Source organism: Lutra lutra, chromosome 6, assembly GCF_902655055.1.
Source record: "Lutra lutra chromosome 6, mLutLut1.2, whole genome shotgun sequence".
Lineage (NCBI taxonomy): Eukaryota > Metazoa > Chordata > Mammalia > Carnivora > Mustelidae > Lutra > Lutra lutra.
In genome coordinates this window covers 132,221,168-132,244,663 of record NC_062283.1, presented here as the reverse complement: position 1 = coordinate 132,244,663, position 23,496 = coordinate 132,221,168, and the positions used below count along the sequence as shown (strand labels likewise).

General features: G+C 41.1%; 1 protein-coding gene across 2 annotated transcripts; it reads right to left on the bottom strand.

Moving 5' to 3' along the window:
* Window positions 1-1,746: 1,746 nt before the first annotated feature.
* AMD1 (adenosylmethionine decarboxylase 1) lies at window positions 1,747-23,059 on the bottom strand. Of its 2 annotated transcripts, none has more exons than XM_047733585.1 (9): window positions 22,605-23,059; window positions 9,256-9,342; window positions 8,165-8,291; window positions 7,034-7,136; window positions 5,903-5,945; window positions 5,653-5,797; window positions 5,453-5,545; window positions 5,218-5,373; window positions 1,747-4,821 (listed from the first exon to the last, which is right to left on the bottom strand). In XM_047733585.1, the coding sequence occupies exons 1-9, from the start codon at window positions 22,712-22,714 to the stop codon at window positions 4,681-4,683; spliced, it is 1,005 nt and encodes a 334-aa protein (XP_047589541.1). In that variant the 5' UTR covers window positions 22,715-23,059; the 3' UTR covers window positions 1,747-4,680. The 2 variants fall into 2 exon arrangements, with proteins under 2 accessions (XP_047589541.1, XP_047589542.1); XM_047733586.1 differs by lacking the exon at window positions 22,605-23,059 and adding an exon at window positions 22,203-22,291.
* Between the last annotated feature and the right edge of the window lie 437 nt (window positions 23,060-23,496).

Genomic DNA, 23,496 nt, shown 5'->3' with positions numbered 1-23,496 from the left:
CTGGTCTGCTCTGACCACCTATATTCAACAGGTTTTAGAGGTCCTAACCAATGTATTCTAAAGAGCTCTGCAAGGTCCTATAAAAAAACTTTAAAAATTATAAATTACTTACAAGTTAGCAACTGTGAAGAAAATTCAATTGACACCATCAGTGAACCTAAAATACTTGAGTTCATCAAATCATACAGAACAGCACACAAAACATTAGAGAAAATTATAATGGATTCTATCCAATCCCAATGATATAACCAGGTTCTTTATTTTTAAAAGATTTATTGGGGGAGAGGGGCAGAGCACCATGGAGAAACTCCAGCAGACTTTGTTATCAGCCTGGAGCCTGACACAGCCTTGATCCCACAGCCCCAAGATTATGACCAGAGCCAAAACCAAGAGTCAGATGCTCAAGAGACTGTGCCACCCAGGCTCTTTAATAATGGAAACTGAAAGGTACCTGACTAGTCCAGTTGGTGGAAGATGGGACTCATGATCTTGGGGGTTGGGAGTTTAAGCCCCACCTCAGTGTAGAGCTTGCCAAACAAACAACCCCAAAAAACCCAACAGGCTTCTTTTAATATTTACACAGAAATACAAGTAATCATGAAATAGTCAAAGCAGTCAAGATCTGATCAAATGAATTTAAAAGGCACCAAAAGTAATTCAATAGAAACAGTACAAATTGTGCCAGAGTAACCGCACAATCACATGGGTGAAAACAAATTTCATTCCCTACCTCACCGCACACACAAACCGGAGATGGAGGACAGATGTGAAAGCCAAAAATTGAGGCTTTCACAAGAAAACAATACCACCACTACCAAAATGTGAGGCTAGATAGATTTATTGACAGGAAAAGATCCATTTAAAATGTTGGTAAATCAAGACTTGAGATTAAGAACTTCTCAAGTCGCTATTAGGAAAATGAAGAGAGAAAACTATAAAACATTTGCAGAACACTAAATAACAAACTTGTGTGCAAAACAGCCAACCTAATTTAAATGTACTTAACACTTTTGAAGTCCACTAATGGTGGATAAAGATATGAGAACATATTCATTACTCACAGAAACAGATTTAACACAAGGTACCACTACACATCCAGAAGCCACAAAAACACTTGTATGCAAATGTTCATAGCAGCTTTATTCATGTTTCCCCCAAATTGGAAACCAATAAAATGTTTAACAGAATGGATAAACACACTATAGTACATTCATATACAACGGCTCCTACTTGGCAAAAGGAATACAGGGTTTAACCTCTCAAAAACCTCATATCCAATGAAAAGCTCTGAGTATATACCTTGATTCAATTAATGTAAAGTTTAAGTGGGGCAGGGTCCCCAGTGGGACCCCATGCTATGGTGAAAAAAATTGGAAAAGTAGTTAGCTAGGGGGTGGAAGTAGACTGAGTTGCCAAATTAGACTTTTGTCCCAATATGGCTGTGCACTAAGAAATGTATCCACTTTCTGGAACTGTAGTTTAAGATTTGCATATTCAACTTTGTAAATCTTCCCTAAAAAAGATGTACAGTAGATAGATGGATCTAACAGAGCATGACTGAGGACAGTTTAAGGTAGGATATGAAGATTCAATGTACTATTTTAAATACTCTCCAAATGAAATGTTTAATTACAAATCTCATCTATTTTCTCAGGTACTAGCTAATCCCTGCAGAGCTCAGTTACAAAATCTCTCACAGTAGAAGGGATAGACTCCAAAGAAGTTTTCCATTTTAACAAGAAAAAAGGAGTGGGGGGAGAAAACCTCTAGTCTGAAGGTGGGGAGTCAGGAATTGGAGTTATTTGGCCAGGACAATGCAAGTAAGGTCCTTTACCTTTCATAGTGTAATACTGCATCTGCGACTCAGATGTCTGAATCTCGTCACTTAACTGTTCCTGTAAAAGAACCTGGTGTTGACAGTATTATGCTACGTGACAACATTTTACTTTTCTAGGACCCATCCTTTTTCACTCACATCATAGAAAATATTCTCTAATCTGCTTTTCCTGGGAAAGATCTGAGTATACATTTTTATAAGACTCCGACTTTCAGATTATTGTAGACCATGAAACTTAACCAAAATTTTGCCAAATAAATGAGATATGTACCTAACATGGCAAAAAATCATCAAGGTTTTAACTCTGTTCTAGTTAACAGAAATACCGGTGAATGAAATAAAGTGTTTACAACTTTTTCCTCCCCGCGGTCACCAGTACGCGTCTATTCCTCAACAAAGGTTGAACACTTTACCTCCAAACTTTTGGTTTAACTCCCAATTCACAAACACACTTTCTTAGTCTTACTACTTACTCTTCCTACTCTTTGATATCCAGTATACATATATAGAACCCAGCTATTTCTTTTAAGCTTCAGTTATGAAACCCCTAACAAAAATGCTTAAATCTGAGTATAAATTATTCTCCCAGGAGCTTAAAGATCTTATGTCTTCATGATTACTCTCCCAAATGTTAGAAAATAACCATTAAATATAAATTTCCTCAAATCACAAAAACTAGATGTATTTTTAAAATAGTATACATAACCAAAAACTTTCTGAATGTCAACAACAGAAAACAGAAAACTTTCTGAATGTCACTGGACAATGAATTAAGCAAACTTTTATTGAAGCTTAAATTGTGGTACAGAAATACATTTCAACTGATTTAAGTCCAACACCACGAAGAGAGAAATAACGGCACCAAAATTTTCCCTCTTCTATCATACACACTAGGATTAATTTCAATTACTATTTAATCTATAGTTTTAATTTTTCTAGGCTTTATTCCATACAAATTTGTGCAGTCTTTCAACATTAGATAGAGATCTATTAGGAGAAAAAAAAAGATCAGACCTCAAGCCAACAAATGTCATCAAATCTACTGGGACACTGTTCAAGAACAAAATCCACTTTGAGCATTGGTCCTCAAAATAGTACCAAAACATCAGGTACCGTGTGCTAATTACAGAATCAAACTGATCCACTGACTGAAAGTTTCTTCAATGAAACTTCGAATTAACATGCTTAAAATAAAAGTCAAAATTTGTGTTCCAACCACTTGATTTCAAACCAAGTAGATTTTATGTTTAGAAACACTAAAAAAAAGTGTTTCATTTATAAATACAGAAGGAACAAAAACATCACTGCATCAATCCAGAAAGAATCAAAAAAATTTTTGTGAGGACAAGAATATAAAAAATTTAGTCAACTTTGCTGTTTTCTCAGCTGCTCAAATCTCGTATTGCAAATATAGCTAAAAGATGCCAACTCCTCAAAGCCTTTATTTCTAGTCATTTCCCATTGACCAGTTTGGAATTTTGTATTCCGGACAGCATTCTGCTTCATTGTGTATGTCTGAATAACCTGAACGGGTCTCGTTCTGGGAAGTTTCACCTGATGCTATGAAATCATGGTGAAAGCAACACCAGGAAGAGAAACAGTTCAAGTCAGAACACTATCATAATGCATTACAAAGTCCAAGAACTTTAAGTCACAAGAGGACAAGGACAGACTCCATTTCAACCAAAGTTTATGGTATATTATGAATGAAGATGACTGGAGATAGCTACTAAAGTAAAAGTTAAGGTGAAATCATCTGAGCTGACTTATTAAATCCTGTAAATACAACCTTTATTCTTAATTTCCTTGCTAATAGACTTAAGTGGTAAAATTATACTAGTACTTACTAGCAAGTTACTAAACGCATGGTACTCATGAGAAGCTAATCTCATTTAATGGGAACAGAGAATGGCAGTTTCTGGAACAGTTCTGCCAGTATACCCTAATATAAACGTATGTGTCTTCCTTGCTCATCAACAACAGGTTTATTTTTGTCACTATCTCCCAGAAGAGCCCATGTCAATATAAAAGGAGGCCAAACTCGCTTGACTTTAAAAAGAAAATTAAGCCCAGGGTCCACTCTCCCTTCCCCCTCCCGGGTATAAGATTAGTATAAACCCACAGTGTAACAGTGTATTGCTTTATTGGGGGGGAGGGGTGTTTGGGAGGCAAGACACCATGATGAGAACAAAATCAATTAAAGGAAGTACAGGTACAGGAAGCAATAATGTCAAAATAGTAAGACACAAAATGGAAAACTGCAATCATTTTCTTAAGAGGACTTGACTCATGGAAGATAAACTTTAATCGCTGTTGCAAAAAACATCTGTATGAAATAGAAACTGGTTTCAGTAATATTAGTAGAGAGTATGTTCTAGAAAGTGGAGGTAACTGGACGTAAAATCCTGGCAGCAGTTTAATAGAACAGTCCCAGACGATTAGGCTGAGGCCAACACCTAATGAGGACGAAAGCCTTGTCTGTGGGGAATTTTGGATGATACCTGGAGAAATATTACACTGTGCGTAAACCAAATTGAATTGTTTTCACAAGTGTGGTAAAGTTTCATATAGTAAAAGTTTTTTTCTACATGCACTTCAATTTCACAGCAAGAGTGGCATAGGATACCTAAACACAGAAGAGAGCATTCATGCAAGATATCTAACTCCTTGATATAATAATGCATACAATTCAAAATGATTACACTATCATTACATCTAGGGCTTTCTGCAGCTACAAGGTGGTGGTTATGGAAAGCATGGCCCCCGATATCAATATCTAAAAAGCAGCCACCACCTCCTTCTATGTGTGTTCTCTTTTTGCGTTTTTTCTTCATTTTTATTAATCAACTCTGCTGTTGTTGCTGCTTCTTAGCAAAACTGGTAAAAACAAAATTGTAATCATTGAACATAGCGCTCTGGCAATCAAGACGTTTAAAGCCGTCAATCTTCTGGGGTGAAGAAAGCACTGTGCGACATTTAGAACTCTGGGGAGAAAATTAAATAAAGCATTAGTGTTTCCAATCTGAACAAATATTTTCAAACAAAACAGTCACTTAGTAAGTATTTAAGACTACTGTCTGAAGAAAAACTGTGGCATTTGAGTATTTCAGCTGTCTCATGGGTGGATGGAGTGAGGTATCTTATGTTATCCCCCGACCTGTCCATCTATCTACAGGAAAAACAAGACAGAAGGAACCCATCAACTGGACTACATATAAAGTAAGGACCAAGTCTAATCAAAGATACAAAGCATCTCCTCTACCAGTAACCTTAACAGTAGTACTTCTAGATATCTTATATATGCCATCTTAGAATACATTTGATAACATGATTATCCTTATTTCCTGAAAGATTTTATTGTCAATAATAAAACAAATTACCTGATTTACAAACAGGGTGGTCACAAATTTTCCTGGCTTGAAGACTTCCACAACTTTCCTGATCAGGTCATCATAGGAGGTCTGACTTAAGTTTGTTTCAAAGCTAACATAAGAAAATTCTGGTTCTGGAGTGATGTGAATAGTCCAATAAGTTCCCTTAAAGAAACAGTTTTATGTTAATAATAGAATGGATACTCTTGAATATTTAATAATTATTAAGAAAAATATCACTTACATCCGATTTCATTCCATTCATCGAATACCCACAAGGATTGAAAAGTGTGGCATCAATGACAGAACCTGGTATCAGGTCACGAATTCCACTCTCCTGGGAAAGGAAAGAGTGAATTTGAAAATTTGAAATTTGAAAAATGAGAATGAGTTAAAATATTTAGTCCCCAGGAAGGATCCAGAATTATTCTTGAAACTGCTTACACGAGTGACATCCTTTGCAGTAACACCATCTTTCATGTAGAACTGGTCCATAACTGCTGGGTCAAGCTCACTCATCAGAATTTCCAGGGTTTGATCTGGCTGACTGATTACCCGAGTCTCTGGGAAATCCAAAGTATACAAGTACCTATACAGAAGTAAAAAGTAGTTTCTAATAAGGACAAATGGCAATTTAAGATAAATTCTATAGAGACAAAGAAAAAAAAAATCCATAAAACTGTGTCCAACATACCAACAGTCAGAATTCATACGTCCCATACAATATGCTGCTCCATCTGTTGAGGGAGAGAGTGAAAAGTAATTTAACAGCTCCATTTGGTAGAATAGCTTTGCCCCCACCCTTCCACTGGTTAGGGTGATAGTGCTTGCCTCCTATCAGAAATGTTATCAGTGAAGGGAAGTGAGTTCACAAGTAGGCAGAATGCCCTCTGTCATCCCTTAAAAAAAAACAGTTCACTAAACTATTTATTTTACCGTTATTCAGAGACATACTTCAGCTAGTGCATTAGTCTGAGTGCTGAGAAAACTCTGGCTCACTCTCCCCTAAAACTCCATTAAGGAAATGGAATTTGATCACCCATTTATCTACATTCCCAAGGAAGTACAAATAATTTTATGTAATACATTCTTTCCATATTTTTGTTCCAAAGCCTCACTCAACACAATAAATTAACTGGGAGATATTTATACTAAATTATACTTATCACTGACACAGCCTTGTGTAGTATCTTATTAATGGGTAAGAATAGGATAAAAATCGGACTTTCTTTTCCATGCCTGTGAGGGAGGAGGGGACGGAAATCTTAAATCCTGCCCATCAGTGGTTTTGTGCGAAGTTAGTAAAATCATCCTAGGTTTTCAGCCACATCTAGGATATAAGAGTGTTAAGGGTGTTAGATTAGATAACCTTTAGTTCCCTGACCTTGAAGCTCAAAAAGAGAAGGTCTATAAATAAAAGCTTAGTAAATGGAAGAAAATCTTGCCAATTTGTTTGAAGAGACACTATGATCTCATTGTGTTGATCATTTTTAAGCCAGCTCAATTCCTGAATAGAATGGCAGGCCAGAGTTTCTTAACATGGACCAGCATCTTAGCATGAGTGTATGAAGACACTATGCATTGTTCTGGATGAACAAACCACTAAGATATAAATTAGAGCATGATCCCTCCCTCCGGCAAGTGATCATCTTTTCAAAACCAATGACCTGATGTGCATGCACATTCTAAAATTTATAATCTTTACTGATATTTTTATCTTAATTATAACCCACCATATTTGCATTCACATGCTTTCACATATATAAAAAGATCTCTGAAAGGACAGATCTTCTAAGGAAACGGTTTCAATTCTATTTAAACTCACTTGGGAAAATTGCATTAAGAAACTCTATTTCTTCCTGGAAATTCCGGTGTGGGTACCCTTGGTGAGACGGCTTCATGAAATTCTTACGAGAATAAAAGAAGCTCTGAAAAAGACAAATAACTTTAAGACTTTTTTTTTTTAAAAGATTTTTATTTATTTATTTGACAGAGAGAAATCACAAGTAAGCAGAGAGGCAGGCAGAGAGAGAGGAGGAAGCAGGCTCCCTGCTGAGCAGAAAGCCCGATGTGGGGCTCGAACCCAGGACCTGGGATCATGACCTGAGCCGAAGGCAGCGGCTTAACCCACTGAGCCACCCAGGCGCCCCAAGACAAATAACTTTATATGTAGGATTCTATCACCTTTCCTAGTCAACAATTTTTTGCACATGTATACCAAAATCAAATCTATCAATATTTCCTCCAATGAAATTTAACATATTTTCCCTTTAATATGTTTAAAAGGTAAGTGGTCTTTTGCTGGCCAATAAACAAAAAATGAAGGCCACTGCATCAGAGCAAGGTTCCAGACCAACATCCATGAGAGAGTGTTACACAGGGCAACTTTAAGCTGTGGAGAAGAATCTCAAGAAAGCATTAAAGGGGCGCCTGGGCGACTCAGTGGGTTAAGCCGCTGCCTTTGGCTCAGGTCATGATCTCAGGGTCCTGGGATCGAGTTCCGCATCGGGCTCTCTGCTCAGCAGGAAGCCTGCTTCCCTCTCTCTCTCTGCCTGCCTCTCTGTCTACTTGTGATCTCTCTCTGTCAAATAAATAAATAAAATCTAAAAAAAAAAAAAGAAAGAAAGAAAGAAAGAAAGAAAGCATTAAAAATGCAGATCCCATCTGTGAGTTTCTGGAAACTAAAAAAATACCAATCTACTCATGATGGTCACAACAACTGTAGAGACAAGGTACATTAATTATTTCTGGAGCAGTTATTTAAGCTCTGAGCTTTTAAACAGGAATGGAAGCAATAATCTGAGAACATGTGTACATTTAGTTTGGAGAGTCAGTGATTACCCATTACAACTAAGCAGTAAATATACAAATTTATTTACTAGGCATATGCGTTATCACAGAGCCCTAATGTTTGCCTGGAGGGGAAAACAAAAAGATTAGGTGTTTGGTTACTTACTTGAATTGAATCGAACCCACTGTAATCCCTAGCAAGTTTCAACAGGGGAACCAGTGCTTTCAGCAAGAGGGTGGTACCACATGTCTTCAAAATGAAACGTCTCTTGGAGACAAACATGCTACTCTCACTGCATTTGGAAAAAGTCACAAGGTTATAATGAGGTTTATGTATTACTGAGATGCAATTAATCTATTATTATTTACAATGTAAAATCTGGCTATTAATTTTAAATGTGAAGATCTGAAGGAAGCAAAGAAAGGCACTATAGTATTCCTCTCTATTATAGAGAACTCCAAATTTAAGGTTCCGGAACCCACAGAAAGGCCTTGTATTAGGCATAAAACATACTAGTTCATTACACAAACCCTCTTCTACTACTAAACTTTCCTCCCCACCTCACCTATCTTAGCATTATTATTTACTGAAGTCATACTTTACTTCAGCTTGTAGCACGGACTCTCACAAGTATTTCTGTAAACATTACTTCTTTTACTAGATAATAAACTCCATGAGGAAAGAAATTTGTTTTTACTCACCATTATATTCCTAGGGCCTGGCCACATCATAAGCTTAGTAATTAACCAGGCACTTTATGCAACCATGTTAAATACTGTACCTGCAAGGCCCATTATAATATGTATAAGAAACAAATGTTTTTACTGGGGCGCCTGGGTGGCTCCATTGGTTAAGTGTCTGCCTTCAGCTCAGGTCATGATCTCAGGGTCCTGGGATGGAGCCCTGCGTCGGGCTCCCTGATAAGCAGGGGGGAGTCTGCTTCTTCCTCTCCCTCTGCCCCCACCCCCTTGCTTGTGTACCCCTTTTCACATAAAAAAAATAAAACAAGCAAACAAAAAACCCCAATGCTTTTATTGGATAAATTAGCTTTGTACCTATAAACATGTTGAATGGCTTTCTTCTTTCTCCTATACACTGCAGACATTTAAACTGAACATTTTGTTTTATACTATTATTTTTCAAAGTAAGGTAAAAATGATTATAGTACTAGGATCCAGAAGAACAATTTGCTATTCCACGCAAAGTATGATTCAGACTGAAATCAGGTTGCTAACACCTGTTTTGGCAGGACTTACCTGAGTACATAAGCTTCCTGCTTGTCAGTTTTTGTCACACTTATGATTGAACATTGCACATCCTTCAGAAGAATGTCCCACTCAGATCTATTATTCAACAACAAAAAAGATGATTAAGTCATAACAGTACTTGCCTACTTGAATAAAAATTGTAAAGCTTTTACAATTTGGTGTTCTAACACAATTTACACCCTGCATTTTATATTTGTTGTCACATTTTTGTTCCAGCTTCTGGGTAACAATTTTATTTCAAAAGTCTCCTATATTGGGCGCCTGGGTGGCTCAGTGGGTTAAGCCGCTGCCTTCGGCTCGGGTCATGATCTCGGGGTCCTGGGAGCGAGTCCCGCATCGAGTCCCGCATCGGGCTCTCTGCTCAGCGGGGAGCCTGCTTCTCTCTCTCTCTCTCTGCCTGCCTCTCTGTCTACTTGTGATCTCTGTCAAATAAACAAATAAAATCTTAAAAAAAAAAAAAAAAGTCTCCTATATTGACATATCCACCAACAGAGAGCAAAATGGAAAACTGGAAATTTTAAGGTACTTGTAATTTACTAAGAAAAAACAAATGACGAAATGAATAAGCCATGCACAGAGGAAATTTAAGCCCACAAACCAAGGACAATCATCTTTCACCAACAAGCAAGCGAAGAAGTAAGTCAAAATGAGTCTTTGCCTATCAAATATTCTTTTGTATTAAAAATCAAGCACAGGGACACCTGGCTGGCTCAGCCAGTAGAGCACGCAACACTATCTCAGGGCTGTGAATTCAAGCTCCATGTTGGGTATAAAGGTAACTTAAAAAAAATAAAATTAAAAACAAAACAAAACAAACACAAAAACAAAACCCCACAAGCATAGTACCAGTCAATCCTGCTAGCATTTTGTGCCTGTTTCATCATTTTCTAAAAGAAACTATATGACTAATCACAGAAAGCCATAATTCCTATGTTGGGTAAATTGGTTAAATTGAACAGTACGGAGACCTACCTGAAAAAACTTAGATTAGTTAGGCTTGCTAATGATTTCAAGATTTTATTTATTTGAGAGACAGCGCACGCACAAGTGCACATGAAGCGGGGTGGGTAGATCAGAGGGAGAAGCAGACTCCCTGATGAGCTAGAAGGAGCACAATGCGGGACTGATCCTGGGACTCCGGGATCATGACCTGTGCTGAAGGCAGGCACTTAAACCAAGTGAGCCACCCAGGTGCCCTAGGCTTGCTAATGATTATAGAGCCTATTTGCCTAAAACTTTAGCAAGGAGTTTTTAAAATCTATTTTTATTTTTGGGGCACCTGGGTGGTTGGTTAAGCATCTGCCTTTGGCTCAGGTTGTAATTCCAGGATCCTGGGACTGAGCCTTACACTCCATTCCCTGCTCAGCAGGGAGCCTGCTTTTCCCTCTCCAGCTCCCCCTGCTTGTGCTGTCAAATAAATAAAATCTAAAAAAAGATTTAAATTTATTTTTACTTTTAAGAGATGGAAAGTGGGAGGAGAGGGGGGAGAAAGAGTGAGAATGATTTCAAGCAGATTCCCCACTGAGTGTGGAGCCCGACATAGGGCTTGATCTCACAACCCTGAGATCATTACCTGAGCCCAAAATCAAGAGTCACACACTTAACTGACTGAATCACCTAAAAGCCCCTGCCAAGCAATTTTTAAATTTTTAAAAAGGTGCCAACTGTTTATGTTAAAGAAAAAGATACACATTTGGGGTACCTGGGTGGCTCAGTTGGTTGGGCGACTGCCTTCAGGTCAGGTATGATCCTGGAGTCCCAGGATCTAGTCCCACACTGGGCTCCTTGCTCTGCCAGAAGTCTGCTTCTTCCTCTGATCCTCCCCCTTCTCAGCCTCTCTATCTCATTCTCTCTCAAAGAAATAAATAAAATCTTTAAAAGAAAAAAAAAAATACACAATAGAGTGGGCCATATCTTGGCAGTTTGTTTCAATTAAAGATTTTATTTACCTGATAGAGACACAGCTAGAGAGGGAACACAAGCAGGGGGAGTGGGAGAAGGAGAAGCAGGCTTCCTGCCAAGCAGGGAGATCCCAGGACCCCAGAACATGACCTGAGCTGAAGGCAGATGCTTAATGACTGAGCCACCCAGGCGCCCTGTTTCAAGTTTTTTAAATTATACAATTTGTTGTTTAGGAAGAAAAAAGTTACAATTAAGATGCAGTTCTGAGGGCGCCTGGGTGGCTCAGTGGGTTAAGCCGCTGCCTTCGGCTCGGGTCATGATCTCAGGGTCCTGGGATAGAGGCCCGCGTCGGGCTCTCTGCTCAGCGGGGAGCCTGCTTCTCTCTCTCTCTCTCTGCCTGCCTCTCCGTCTACTTGTGATCTCTCTCTGTCGAATAAATAAATAAAATCTTAAAAAAAAAAAAAAAGATGCATTTCTGAGCAACACGAACTGTTATTTTAATTCTCTTATTGTAGGTGGTCATGCAATAGCTTGGCCTTTCCTATTTCTAAGACTCAAAGTTCACTAATGTATGAACATTTCAGAACCCACTGTATTTCACAAATGATATCTTTAATGAAAAGAAAAAAAAAAAAGGAATAATGGGGCTCTAAAAGAAGCTATTGCTTTTCTGCTTTGTGACATTTCTTTTCTTTTTTTTTTTTTTTTTAAAGATGCTACTTATTTGACAGTGAGTGAGACGGAGAGCAAAGCCAGGGGAGCAGGAAAGGGAAAGGGAGAAGCACGTTCCCCGCTGAGCAGGGAGTCTGGTGAGGGGGGCTCGATCCCAGGACCCTGTGATCATGACCTGAGCTGAAGGCAGCCGCTTTAACCGACGGAGCCACTCAGGTGGCCAACTTTGTGACATTTCTTGCAATTAATTGTCTCTGGGCTTTGTTTCTTTATACCTGGCCGGCAATTAAAACCTACTTCACATGACTGATAAAGATTAAATTACATAATGCATACAAAATTTACCTACCTGATGGAAAGAATTTAAGCACTGGATACGTAGGTAAGTAATAAAATTACGGGTCTCTTTAGAGCTTATCTAATTCAGGTCTTAATAACTTCTCACTAGAAGTCAGCACTCTTGCAAATAGTCTCTTCCACCCACTGGAAACGCTACCTCCTCAGTTATATTCACTATTCATGCAGACTCCTTCACCCCATTTTATAACTGACATACATCACTCTAAGCTTAAGGTACACAGCACAATGGTTTGACTTACACTTTTGTGAAATGATTACCACAGAAAGTTTAGTTGGGATCCTTTATCTCACATCTACAATAAAAGAAGAAAGCAAAGGGGTGCGGCGCCTGGGTGGCTCAGGGGGTTAAAGCCTCAGTCTTCGGCTCAGGTCATGATCCCAAGGTCCTGGGACCGAGCCCCGCATCCAGCCCAGCCCTGCATCGGGCTCTCTGCTTCACCAGGAAGCCTGCTTCCTGCTCCCCTGCCTACTTCTCTGCCTACTTGTGATCTCTGTCGAATAAATAAATAAAATCTTAAAAAAAAACAAAAACAAAAACAAAAACAAAAACAAAACAAAAAACAACAACAACAACAACAAAAAAACCAACAACTTTTGTTTTTTGTTATTTTTAAAAGTAATCTCTGGGGCTTGAACCCACAACCAAGATCAAAAGTCGCATGCTCTGACTGAGCCAGTCAGGCGCCCCATACAGCCTTAAAATTTTTAAATCTAAAATTGTTACATGCTCCTTTACTGTTTAGGACCTGTGGGACTATTTGCTGCCCCCAATCTTTTTTCTGTGTTCAAAATGTTCAGAATGGGTAATTCCTACTGATCTATCTTCAAGTTCACTCACTCTTCTGTCATCTCCAATATACTAGAAGCCTGCCCAGGAAACTTTTTATTTCAGTAGTTATTGTCCGGTTCCATCTTCTATTTCTCTAAGCCTTTATCTTTTCCTTTTAAGAGTGTTCATTCTTCTTATAGAATGGTTATGGACAGCTGTTTGTAAAGCTTTACCTACAATCACCTTGAGGTTGTCTTTTTCCTTTGAGGGATGCTGAAAACTTCTCATTCATAAATTGAGCAATTAATGATTGCATCCTGAACATTTTGATGTTATGTAATTTTAAATCTTGTTTAAATCCTGAGGAGCATGTTGATTTTTAAAAGTTTTAGCAGGCAGTTGGAATGCTTGGGTTCAGTCTTCAAGTTTTTTATCCAGCTTCTCTGGGTTATGTTATGGTTCCAGTTTAGTTATGAAAGCTCTTGACATGGTATTCAGATCTGTCCTGCTTCTGTGTCACCCACTGGCCAGACTGGGACTGCAAGGTGATCTATTAGTTTTCAAAAGCCTTTAATATACTGTTTATGACCAGATCTATATAGGAGCAGCTCAGGGGTGTTTTTAAATCTTTATGGGATCACTTACTTCACCTCTCTCCTTCCCGTAATCTTGGGTCCTCTGGCTAGAAACCCAAGGCTTTAGTTTGTCCACCTGCAGTAGGCTGCCTGTGACTATCTGTAACTTGGGCTACAAAAAAGGAAAAGAGCAGTAGGAATATCCATGATGCTCTTCACTCTTGGGACCACAGTGCCTCTGGTCAAAAAGCGGTTCCCCCTCCTACACCCAGAGTGTTAGGCATCTGTCTGGCCACCACAACGGTTACAGGGCTGCCTGCGCTGTGGGCAGAACACACACACACAAGCAAAGCAATAAAAAAACAAAAAAGGGATTTTCCCTACTCTCTCTGACCCAAAGGAGCCAGCCCCCTTTCTTTCTCTGCAGACCAGAAAAAGAGGACCTATCCTGGAACCACTTTTGTCTGAAACTAGTGTGCAGTTACCAGCTTCTGGCAGCTTTTCAGATGACCCCAAGAGATAATCAAAAAGGAGGCGGGGGGGGGGGGGGGGCGGGGGGGCACGAAGAAATGGGAAATCACAGTTGTTTCAGGGGTATTTTGAGTTATGGTTTCCTTAAATCACCTGCCAACATTTACTTTTCAAAGTCCTCAGCTGTCCCATGCACTCTGCCCAAGGTTTTTAGTAAATCCAAAAGAAAGCAGTGTGCATTCCATTCTGAGGGAAACCAAAATGCTCCTGCACTCATTCACCATTAGTTAATAAATTTTGCAACCAAACTCTTCCTCACCTTAAAAAAAAAATTCTCTGGGGCACCTGGGTGGCTTAATGGGTTAAAGCCTCGGCCTTCGGCTCAGGTCATGATCCCAGAGTCCTGGGATTGAGCCCCATATCGGGCTCTCTGCTCAGCAGGGAGCCTGCTTCCCTTCCTCTCTCTCTGCCTGCCTCTCTGCCTACTTGTGACCTCTGTCTGTCAAATAAATGAATAAAATCTTAAAAAAAAAAATCCTCTAGTATTTTTCGAAGTCACAGTATGAAAGAATGCAGCTGCTTTAAAACACCTTAAAACACAGCTGAATGATCAACCAAAAAGACAGCATCAGGAGAACCAATAGGCTCGAAAAAAGAATAAATCCAGGGGCAAGATGTGAGAGAAAACCGAAAAAGCCAATACAATGCTATACATGTATATAAAAAAGTTGAAAAAACCAACATCAAAAACAGCAGAGAATTTCAGCTTATTATGTTATCACACTTTTTTCAGGAAAATAAGCCTCCTTTTGCAAATAAAGCTTTATGGGATCATAGCCACACCCAAATCATGGTAAGTATCCCCCTCTCCAAAATAGGATGCTCTTTACCACCAACGGTACATGGACTGAATACTAGGTCACCATGCCAGAAAGCAAAACATTAACAGTATAGTGTATTTGAAGTTTTCTTAAAGAATCTGTGATTTAATAAAAACAGAGTTAAGCTGGAACATTTACAAGGGAAAAGATACACTAAGACGACAGACTTCTAGGTCATGTGATTCAACAAAACCCAAAATGGACAAATGACCTTCAAATAAAGGTGCCACGAGTACAAAATTGGGGGGGGGGGGGGGTAGGGAGCCACTGAACAGTGGTAAGAAAACTGGATGTCTACACAAAAGAATGAGGTTGTATCCTTACCTTACACCATCTACAAAAAATAATACATTAAAGACCAAAATTAAGACCGACCTAGGACATAGGGGAAAGCTTCAGGACACTGGATCTGGCAATGCTTTCTTGGATAGGACACAAAAAAACACAGCCAAAAGGACAAAAGCAGACAAAAGGGACTACATTACACCAAACTTAACTTTTGCACATCACAGGAAAGTACTAAAAGGAGAAAATACTTGTAAATCATATAGACGATAAAAGGTAAATATCCAGAATATTTAAGGAACTTCCCCAAGAACAAAAACAAATAACTCAATAGGGCACATGGCTATTTAAGTAGGTGGGAGTGTGGGACTCTTAAAATGGGGTTGTGAGTTCGAGCCCCACGTTGGTTACAGAGGTTACTTAAAAATCTTAAAATAAGTAACTAAATAAATTAACCCCATAAGAAACTGACAAAGGACTTGAATAGACAGTTTTCTAAAAACAGCCAACAAGCATATGTAAAGATGCTCAAATCACATAGTTAAGAGAAATGCCAATCAAACCCATGAAATAACACCTCACATCCATTAGGATGTCTACTATTAAAAATACAAGTTTTGGCAAAGATGCGGAGAAATTTTAACATCTGTGCATCACTGGTGAAAGTATCAAATAGTAAAGCCATTAGAGAAAACAGTATGGACATTCCTCAAAACCCTGAAGATAGAATATACCATATGACCGATCCAGCAATTCCACTTCTGGGTACACATCCAAAAGAATTCAAAACAAGGTCTGGAAGAGGTATTTGTACACCCGTGTTGTCGTTCACAACTGTCAGGAGATGGAAGAAACCTAAATGTCTACCAAAGGATTACTAGATAAATAAAGTGTTATATATACATACAACACGGATGAATCTTGAGAACCTTGAAATAAGCTACATGAAATAAGCCAGTCATGGAAGGTCAAATACTGACTGTATGATTCCATTTATGAGGTACTCACACTCCTATGAAGTACCTAATAAAGCAGTCAAAATCCTAAAGGAGATGGTTGCCAAGGACTCTGGAAGAGGAAAGGGGCAATTAATAGGTATAGTTTGTTTTGTAAGATGAAAAAGTTCTAGAGACCTGTTGCACAGCAATGTGACTATACTTAGAATACTACTCACTTAAAAATGGTTAAAAATGCTAGTCTTTTTTTTTTTTTTTTTTAAAGATTTTATTTATTTGAACGTGCACGTACAAGCAGGGTGAGCAGCCGACAGGAGAAGCAGGCTGCTTGTGGGATCCCACAACTCCAGGATCATGATCAACTGAGCCACCCAGGAGTTCCAGTGTTCAGATTCTTTCAAATCACAGTTTTACAAAGTAAATGTCTATGGAACAAGGCTGCTGGCAGGTGGAAGAAATCCGTCAGAGTAATCACTCTCATCACCTGATGAGTTGGATCCTTGGTAGAATATACCAGTAGGTCAGTAGGTCAGATCCAGTAGGTCAGACATGCTGCAAATGGTGCCCAGAAATTTGCATTTAAAAGGTTTCCATGCGAATAAAAACTGGTTTCAGGGTTACCAAGTAATTTACCCAGAAGTCACACAACTACATGAAGTTTCCATGAGCTGTGACCTTAGGTAACAGCCTGATCGGTCTGTTTTAGAGACTTTTCCCTTACCACACTACATTCGTATCTTACCCAAAACATTAGTCTTTGTTTGGGTCAACAGCATCCTAAAATAGGACATCATTCTTCAGCAAAGCCTAGACTGACCAGAAGTTAAATTCTGAGTATACCTTTCCCTGAATTAGGGCAGTTCAGATATCCAGAAAAACACCTTCCCCTTTTGTTCAAAGAAACCAACTGAAAATACACTGCTAATTTTAATTCCAATATTAAATTCTCTATCAAGCTTTAAAATTTTAATCACTATTAGTATAAACACTGCTACATTCAGTTGATTATTACTTTCAATGCATACTTCTTTAAAATGAGTGCTTTGGGATAGCAGTTCAAACTTTTTTGAAACTTTTGTTAAGAATGTAAGGAAGCTTAATTCAATATGAAGATTTCTAACTTCAAAACATATACGAGGGGCACGTGGGTGGCTCAGTGGGTTAAAGCCTCTGCCTTTGGCTCAGGTCATGATCCCAGGGTCCTGGGATTGAGCCCCATATAGGCTCTCTGCTCATCAGGAAGCCTGCTTCCCTTCCTCTCTCTCTGCCTGCCTCTCTGCCTACTTGTGATCTGTCAAATAAATAAATAAAATCTTAAAAAAAAAAAAATTTACAACCCCCCCCCCCATTTACACTAAAAGGTTTCTTGGCAATGGGTTGTAAATTTCGTCAATGTAAAATCACTGATACTGTGCAATGATGTGGTTAAGCAAGGCAGAGTTCTGGGAAAGTTAATGTTGAAGTGTAAATTACAATCTTTCCAACTGCCCCCAATCCTTCACTAAAAATTAAATTTTAGCTCACAAAACCTGAAAACAGCCAAAACATCCCACTAATCCTAAATGTCTTCTCCAACATGAACACTATAGATTCCAGTTTTTATGGTTTCACAGTAAGTGTGCAAATAATACACCTCTAACCTTCCCACAGTTATTTATTCTCTTCACCTCCACTACAATCTCCCATCTGAATGCACCTCATTACTATGAATAGTCCCTCAGAGTTATAAATTCAAAAGCAAAAATCTTTCTTCTCAGGAAAATTTCTTATTTTCTAACAGACTTCCTCCCCATAGCTGCCATTTCCTATAACATAAAAGGCTTTTGTTTGGTCCAACAACCCTAAGACCTTTTAATATATGATCACCGATTTCTGTTCACGTCCTTTTGAAATCTGAAAAACCGCAGGTTAAACCTAATATATCATCCTTCCTTTCACATTCAAATTCAAGTAATGTGTGAAATAATTTTGGAACATTATATCATCTATTCCTTTATTCATATGGATACACTGGACTGTAGCTTTTTCTTCAACATATCGTTAACCATTATTCTTCAACCTGAGCCACAGAAGATTTTCCATTTTTAAAATTTATTTTTTAGAGCCCGATGTGGGCTTATCTCACAACCCAAGAACAAGAAGGGGCGTCTGGGTGGCTTGGTTGGTTAAGTGACTGACTCTCGATTTCAGCCCAGATCCGGCCTGCATTGGGCTCCATGCTAAGCATGGAGCCTGCTTCATATTCTCTCTCCCCAAGGCCCCTGGGTGGCTCAGTGGGTTAAGCATTTGACTTCAGTTCAGGTCATGGTCTCATGGTCCTGAGGATTGAGCCCTGCATTGTGCTCTGTACTTGGTGGTGGTGGTGGTGGGGGGGGTCTGCCTTCCCTCTCCCTCTTACCCAAATAAATTAAACCTTAAAAAAAAAAAAAAAAAATCTCCCTCTGTCCCTTCTCGTACTCTCTCAAAACAACAAAAACAACTATATAATGTGCACTTTGTCTCCCTTGATAAGTTAGTAAAAAAGATTCTCAGTGTTCTGTAATTTGTTCAGATTACAAGTAAGGTAAATTCCACTAAATGGCCTACAGGAGAGCAGGAAACGTTCAACAGAGAAGTTCCATATCGACTTAGGAGTTAAAGCTTGGAAAGATGAGCCAATTTTGCTTCAAGTGCACTGTATTCCCTCATACTGCATTAAAAATAAAATTCCAGATGGAGTGCAGAGCTAAATATGAAAAGCAAAATGAAATTTAGGAGGAAAAAAGAACATGTTCATTAATCTAAAATGAGCAAAGGTTATCTTAAATAGGATGCAAAACTGCTAACCAGAGGCAGCTGGCTGGCTCAGTTGGTAGAGCAGGAGACTCTTGATCAAGTTCAAGCCCTATGCTGCCTATATAGGTTACTTAAAAAAAATTAACAAAACAAAAAAACCTGAAACAACAACAATAAAAAACCATATAAACCCTCCTAACCATTAAAGGGAAAATATTGCTAAGTTGGATTACATTAAAACTATGCAATACTGGGGTGCTCAGTTGGTTAAGCCTCTGCCTTCAGCTTGGGTCACTATCCCCGGGTCCCAGAATCAAGGTCCATTTCAGGCTCTCTGCGCAGTGCTGAGTCCGTTTCTCCCTCACTGCCCCTCACCACTGCTCATGCTCTCTCTCAAACACCTAAGTAAAATCTTAACCCCCCCCAACAAAACAAAACCTATGCACTCCTGTTTCTAAAGATATCACTAATAGAGTGAAAGGGGAAGCCACTGAGGGTGAAAGATATCTGTAATACACATATTAGAATTAATCCACAATATATTAAGAACTCCTACAAACTGCAAAGGTATTAAAAAAAAAAAACAAAACCAGGCAGCATTTCACAAAAGATACCCAAATGGCAAATAAAGATATGAAAGGATGCTCAACTCTATTAGTCCGATGGGAAGTATGAACTATTATACACCCACAATAGCTAAAATTAAAAAGATAATACCAAGTGTTGGATGAAGATATGGAGCAACTAGCACCCTCATGCTGGATATATATATGCACAGCTTATGACTCAACAATTCTACTCCTAGGTGTGTATGTAACAGAAACACATACATATTGCTCACACAATATGGTATACTAAATGACGTATTAGTGTTCATACTATTATGAACATACTTGTTCATAGCAACATACTTGTATTAACAATTAACAGCCTATTTGCTTAAAAAAAGGAGAAAAGGAGGGGCGCCTGGGTGGCTCAGTCGGTTAAACGTCGGCCTTCAGCTTTGGTCAGGATCTCAGGGTCCTGGGATTGAGCCCCATGCCAGGCTCCTTGCTCAGCCAGGAGTCCACTTCACTCTCTCCTGAACAACTCCCCCACCCCTGCCGCCTTGCGCACCCGCGCTCTTGTAAATAAAATCTTAAAAAAAAAAAAAAAAAAAAAAAGGTGCGGGGAGTGGGGGGCAGATGGTCTTTAAAGGCAAACCAAACAACTTCCCCCAAAGATGATAGTAATACTTATAGAGTGGTTATCCTGTGTCAGATCGTAAGTATTCTACGTATACCCACCCACTTAATCCTTACAAAAGACCATACAAAGAGAGGTACGCCATTATTATCTTCATTTTAGAGATGAGGAGACATCAAACAGCTAATTATTAAATGCTGTCTGAATTAAAACTTAGATATTATATGGCAATGTACTTAACCATTTCATTATGCTTTACTTACTAGATTATAATCCTCCTCTGGGCCCTGCAACTCCCAACTCAACAGATTAGAGGCCAATGATCCCTCTGGCCAGGCGGTTAATTTTAGATGATTTACCTAGCATCTACTATTTTTCACGTTATTTTTTACCTCCTTGTAAATAACCTAACCTGTACATCCTTGCTTGACAGGTCACAGAGAAAAGTCCCTACCAAGGATGCCAATGAACTTCAGCTAAATGCAACAGATTTTTCAGTTCTTACCTGCTCTATCTCCAACAGCTGAAATGTGATGTAAACTCTCAAATCTGACTTAACGAATATTTAATGTCTGTAAGACGTTGTGGCACTAAATTCACAAACAAAACAATATTCTGCCCTTTAAGGTTTAACTTTTGCCGTCATTTTAAAAGCCACATTGAGGAAGCAAAACAATTACAGCTGCCCAAAGTACAAAGGAAAAGTGGTTCTCAAACCTATAAAGAAAACAAGCTACCCTTTTATAAGCCTTTCTCCATGCTCCTTGACTCCGAACTTAACCAGAAAAGCCGAAGCTTAAATTCTGGCATTTTTGCCCAAGCACTTGGAGGGAGGAAAAACCCTCTTTATTAAGAATGCGAGCTTACAAATTTAAAGCTTCCAAACATTTGAAGAGCCAGAGCAAAACAGTTTGTTATACACCTTATAAGACTTACACACTAGTAAGTCTTCTTCATTGACAGGATTATTTAATCACAATTGTTTAATCAGACGCAAACCACCACCACCACCAGCGAATTCTCCCCTTTGTGAAATGGAGGAAATACTAAGCTTCCCCGTTTTTGTAAGTAACTGCTTCCTATAATATTAAGTGTTTAAAGCTCAGCCTGGCACGTAGTAAAGGGCTACGTTAGACATTTTATGCGACGCACAAAGCCTGAAAAATGAGCCCTGTCACATTTTAGCAAACAGGACGCTTTCCAGCAGGAGAATCCCTCAAGATAGACTGCCTTAAAAGTCCCGGCAGCACGTGTCCGCCTGGATCCCCTTCTCCAGTTGCTTTTTGTCAGGGACGGCGGCAAGCGCAGCCTACATTCCTGAAACGCCCATTGGCCCACACCCTGGGGCCAGGCTCTTGCTCGGGCCCAGGAGCTCATTGGTCGTCGCCTCAACGAGGCAGCCGCGCCGGTTCCTCCGCGACACTGCCACACTCGCCGCACTTGTGCGCGGCAAGGCAAGCGGTGGATAGCGGTGTGAGCGCCGCGACGAAAGGCCCAGCACCTTCGCAACCGGCTGCGCTTTTATCTGCGCTCGGCTTTCTCCAAACCACCAGAAGTCCTCTCTCTTCTGTGCGATCAGCCAAGCTCTCTCGCGTGACCGCCGGGGTGGGAGGCCGGGGCCCCAGATTCCTTTGCAAGCTTAGGCACTAAAGGTATTATGTCCTGGCTCAGACGGGCCTCTAGCCCGTAAATGCAGTCAAACCTCCCAGCACCCCGCACCTCGCCCGGAACCCGCCGACGCGGTTAACAGGTTACACACCCAAGGTCAAGAGTCTCCGGGGCAAGCTTCAGTGGGCTCCGAGGCCGTCTCCCGGGGCCGCCCAGAAAAGGATTTGGTGCAGAGCACATTAGGGCGGCGGTGGGGCCCAGCCACTGCGACACTGCTCCCGCCCAATCCCCTCCGCCCGGGCGCCACATGCTGCCAGCGCGGACCGCGGGAGGGAGGGAGGCCTGCGCTCCAGACCCTCGGTCCGAGAGCGGGGGAGCCCCCTCCTCCCGCAGCACGAGGGGAGAACCAGCCCGGCTTCGGACTCACTCCCTCCCTCCTCGCTCCCCGAGACGGGCACGCCCAAATTAGCGCCTGACTAAGCCTGCTGAGCCACACCTGCCGGGAGGCAGCCAGCGCGGCCCCAAGACGTCCCCAACCGAGGCCCCGGACCGCCAACTCCGGAGGGAAAAGCCCGACCGCGCGGGCCCACAAACCACCCCGAGTGGCGCCGCCCGCCGCCCCGCACGCCGCGCGGGGGACGTTACCTGAGCACGCGGCGCGCCGGCCTCCTCCCCTCCCCCCGGGCAGCGCCCGGCTCAGCAACGGCGACGGGAGGAGCCGGCTCGTGCCCCGCGTGGACGCGGCCGCTCCCCCCCCCCCAACATCGCAGCCCCACCAGAGCCCCCCGAAACGAGCCCCACCCGGGGACGTGCCCCCACCTGAAGGCTGCGGGCACACGGCCCCCGCCCCCAGCCCGAGGCTGATGCCTTCGAGGCGACGACAGCCCCCAGCACCCACCTGGGGATGGTGCGAAGATCTCCAGATCCTTGGTTTGCGTCGGGCTGCTGCCTGGAGAACCAAACCTCCAGAAGCTTCTCGGTCCCTTCGAAAAAATGTGCAGCTTCCATCACCGTGAGACTAGCGAACAACCAACAACCACAGAAAATCAACTAAATTAAATCTCTTCTCCCGCTGCTGCCGCCGCCGCTGCGGATTGTTCCAGCTGTGTTACTAAAGTTCAGGTTCCTTTTTTTTTTTTTTTTTTTTGCTATAATTTTATATTAACTTTTTTTAAAAAAAAAAGGATTAATAAAATTTTCCCGGCTTTTTTTGTGAGCGAAAGTTGAACGTGAGTCTGTTGGAAATAGAGGCAGATACAGTTCAGTCTCTTGTAGTCCGCTGTTTCCCCGTTAGAGAGAGTAGAGCGAGCGCTAGCTAATGTCGCCGGCCATACTGTGGAAGCGAGAGCGCTGCGTGAGCACTGCATTTATATACTCCGTCTCCCCCGAAAGGCCAGGAAGTGACGCAGCATCCCGCCCCTGAGGCTCATTGCTGCTGCCGCCTGTCAATCAACAGCCGCGAGTTGCGGCTGGCTGGCGGCCCGCCTGCCAGGAGCGCGGGGAGATACCCGCCGCGCTGCGGTTCGGGTTCGAGCTGTCCCCTAGGCGGGAGACGGCGCTGTGTGGTCACGCTGGGGTTTAGAAACCTGGGGTCGAATGCAGAATGGGTGGGGAGAACGGGAAGGGAGTGAGGAAAGTCTGCGCCGTGCTGCGTTAAACAACTGATTAGCACAGAACATGGGTGGATCCTTAGGAAGGGTTGGCGGGGTTCGGCGGGGGCGGTGGCCACTCCTGGGATGGCGTGGTGGTTTTGATCCTGTGCAGTTCACCGCGATTGCTGAGGTACTTGG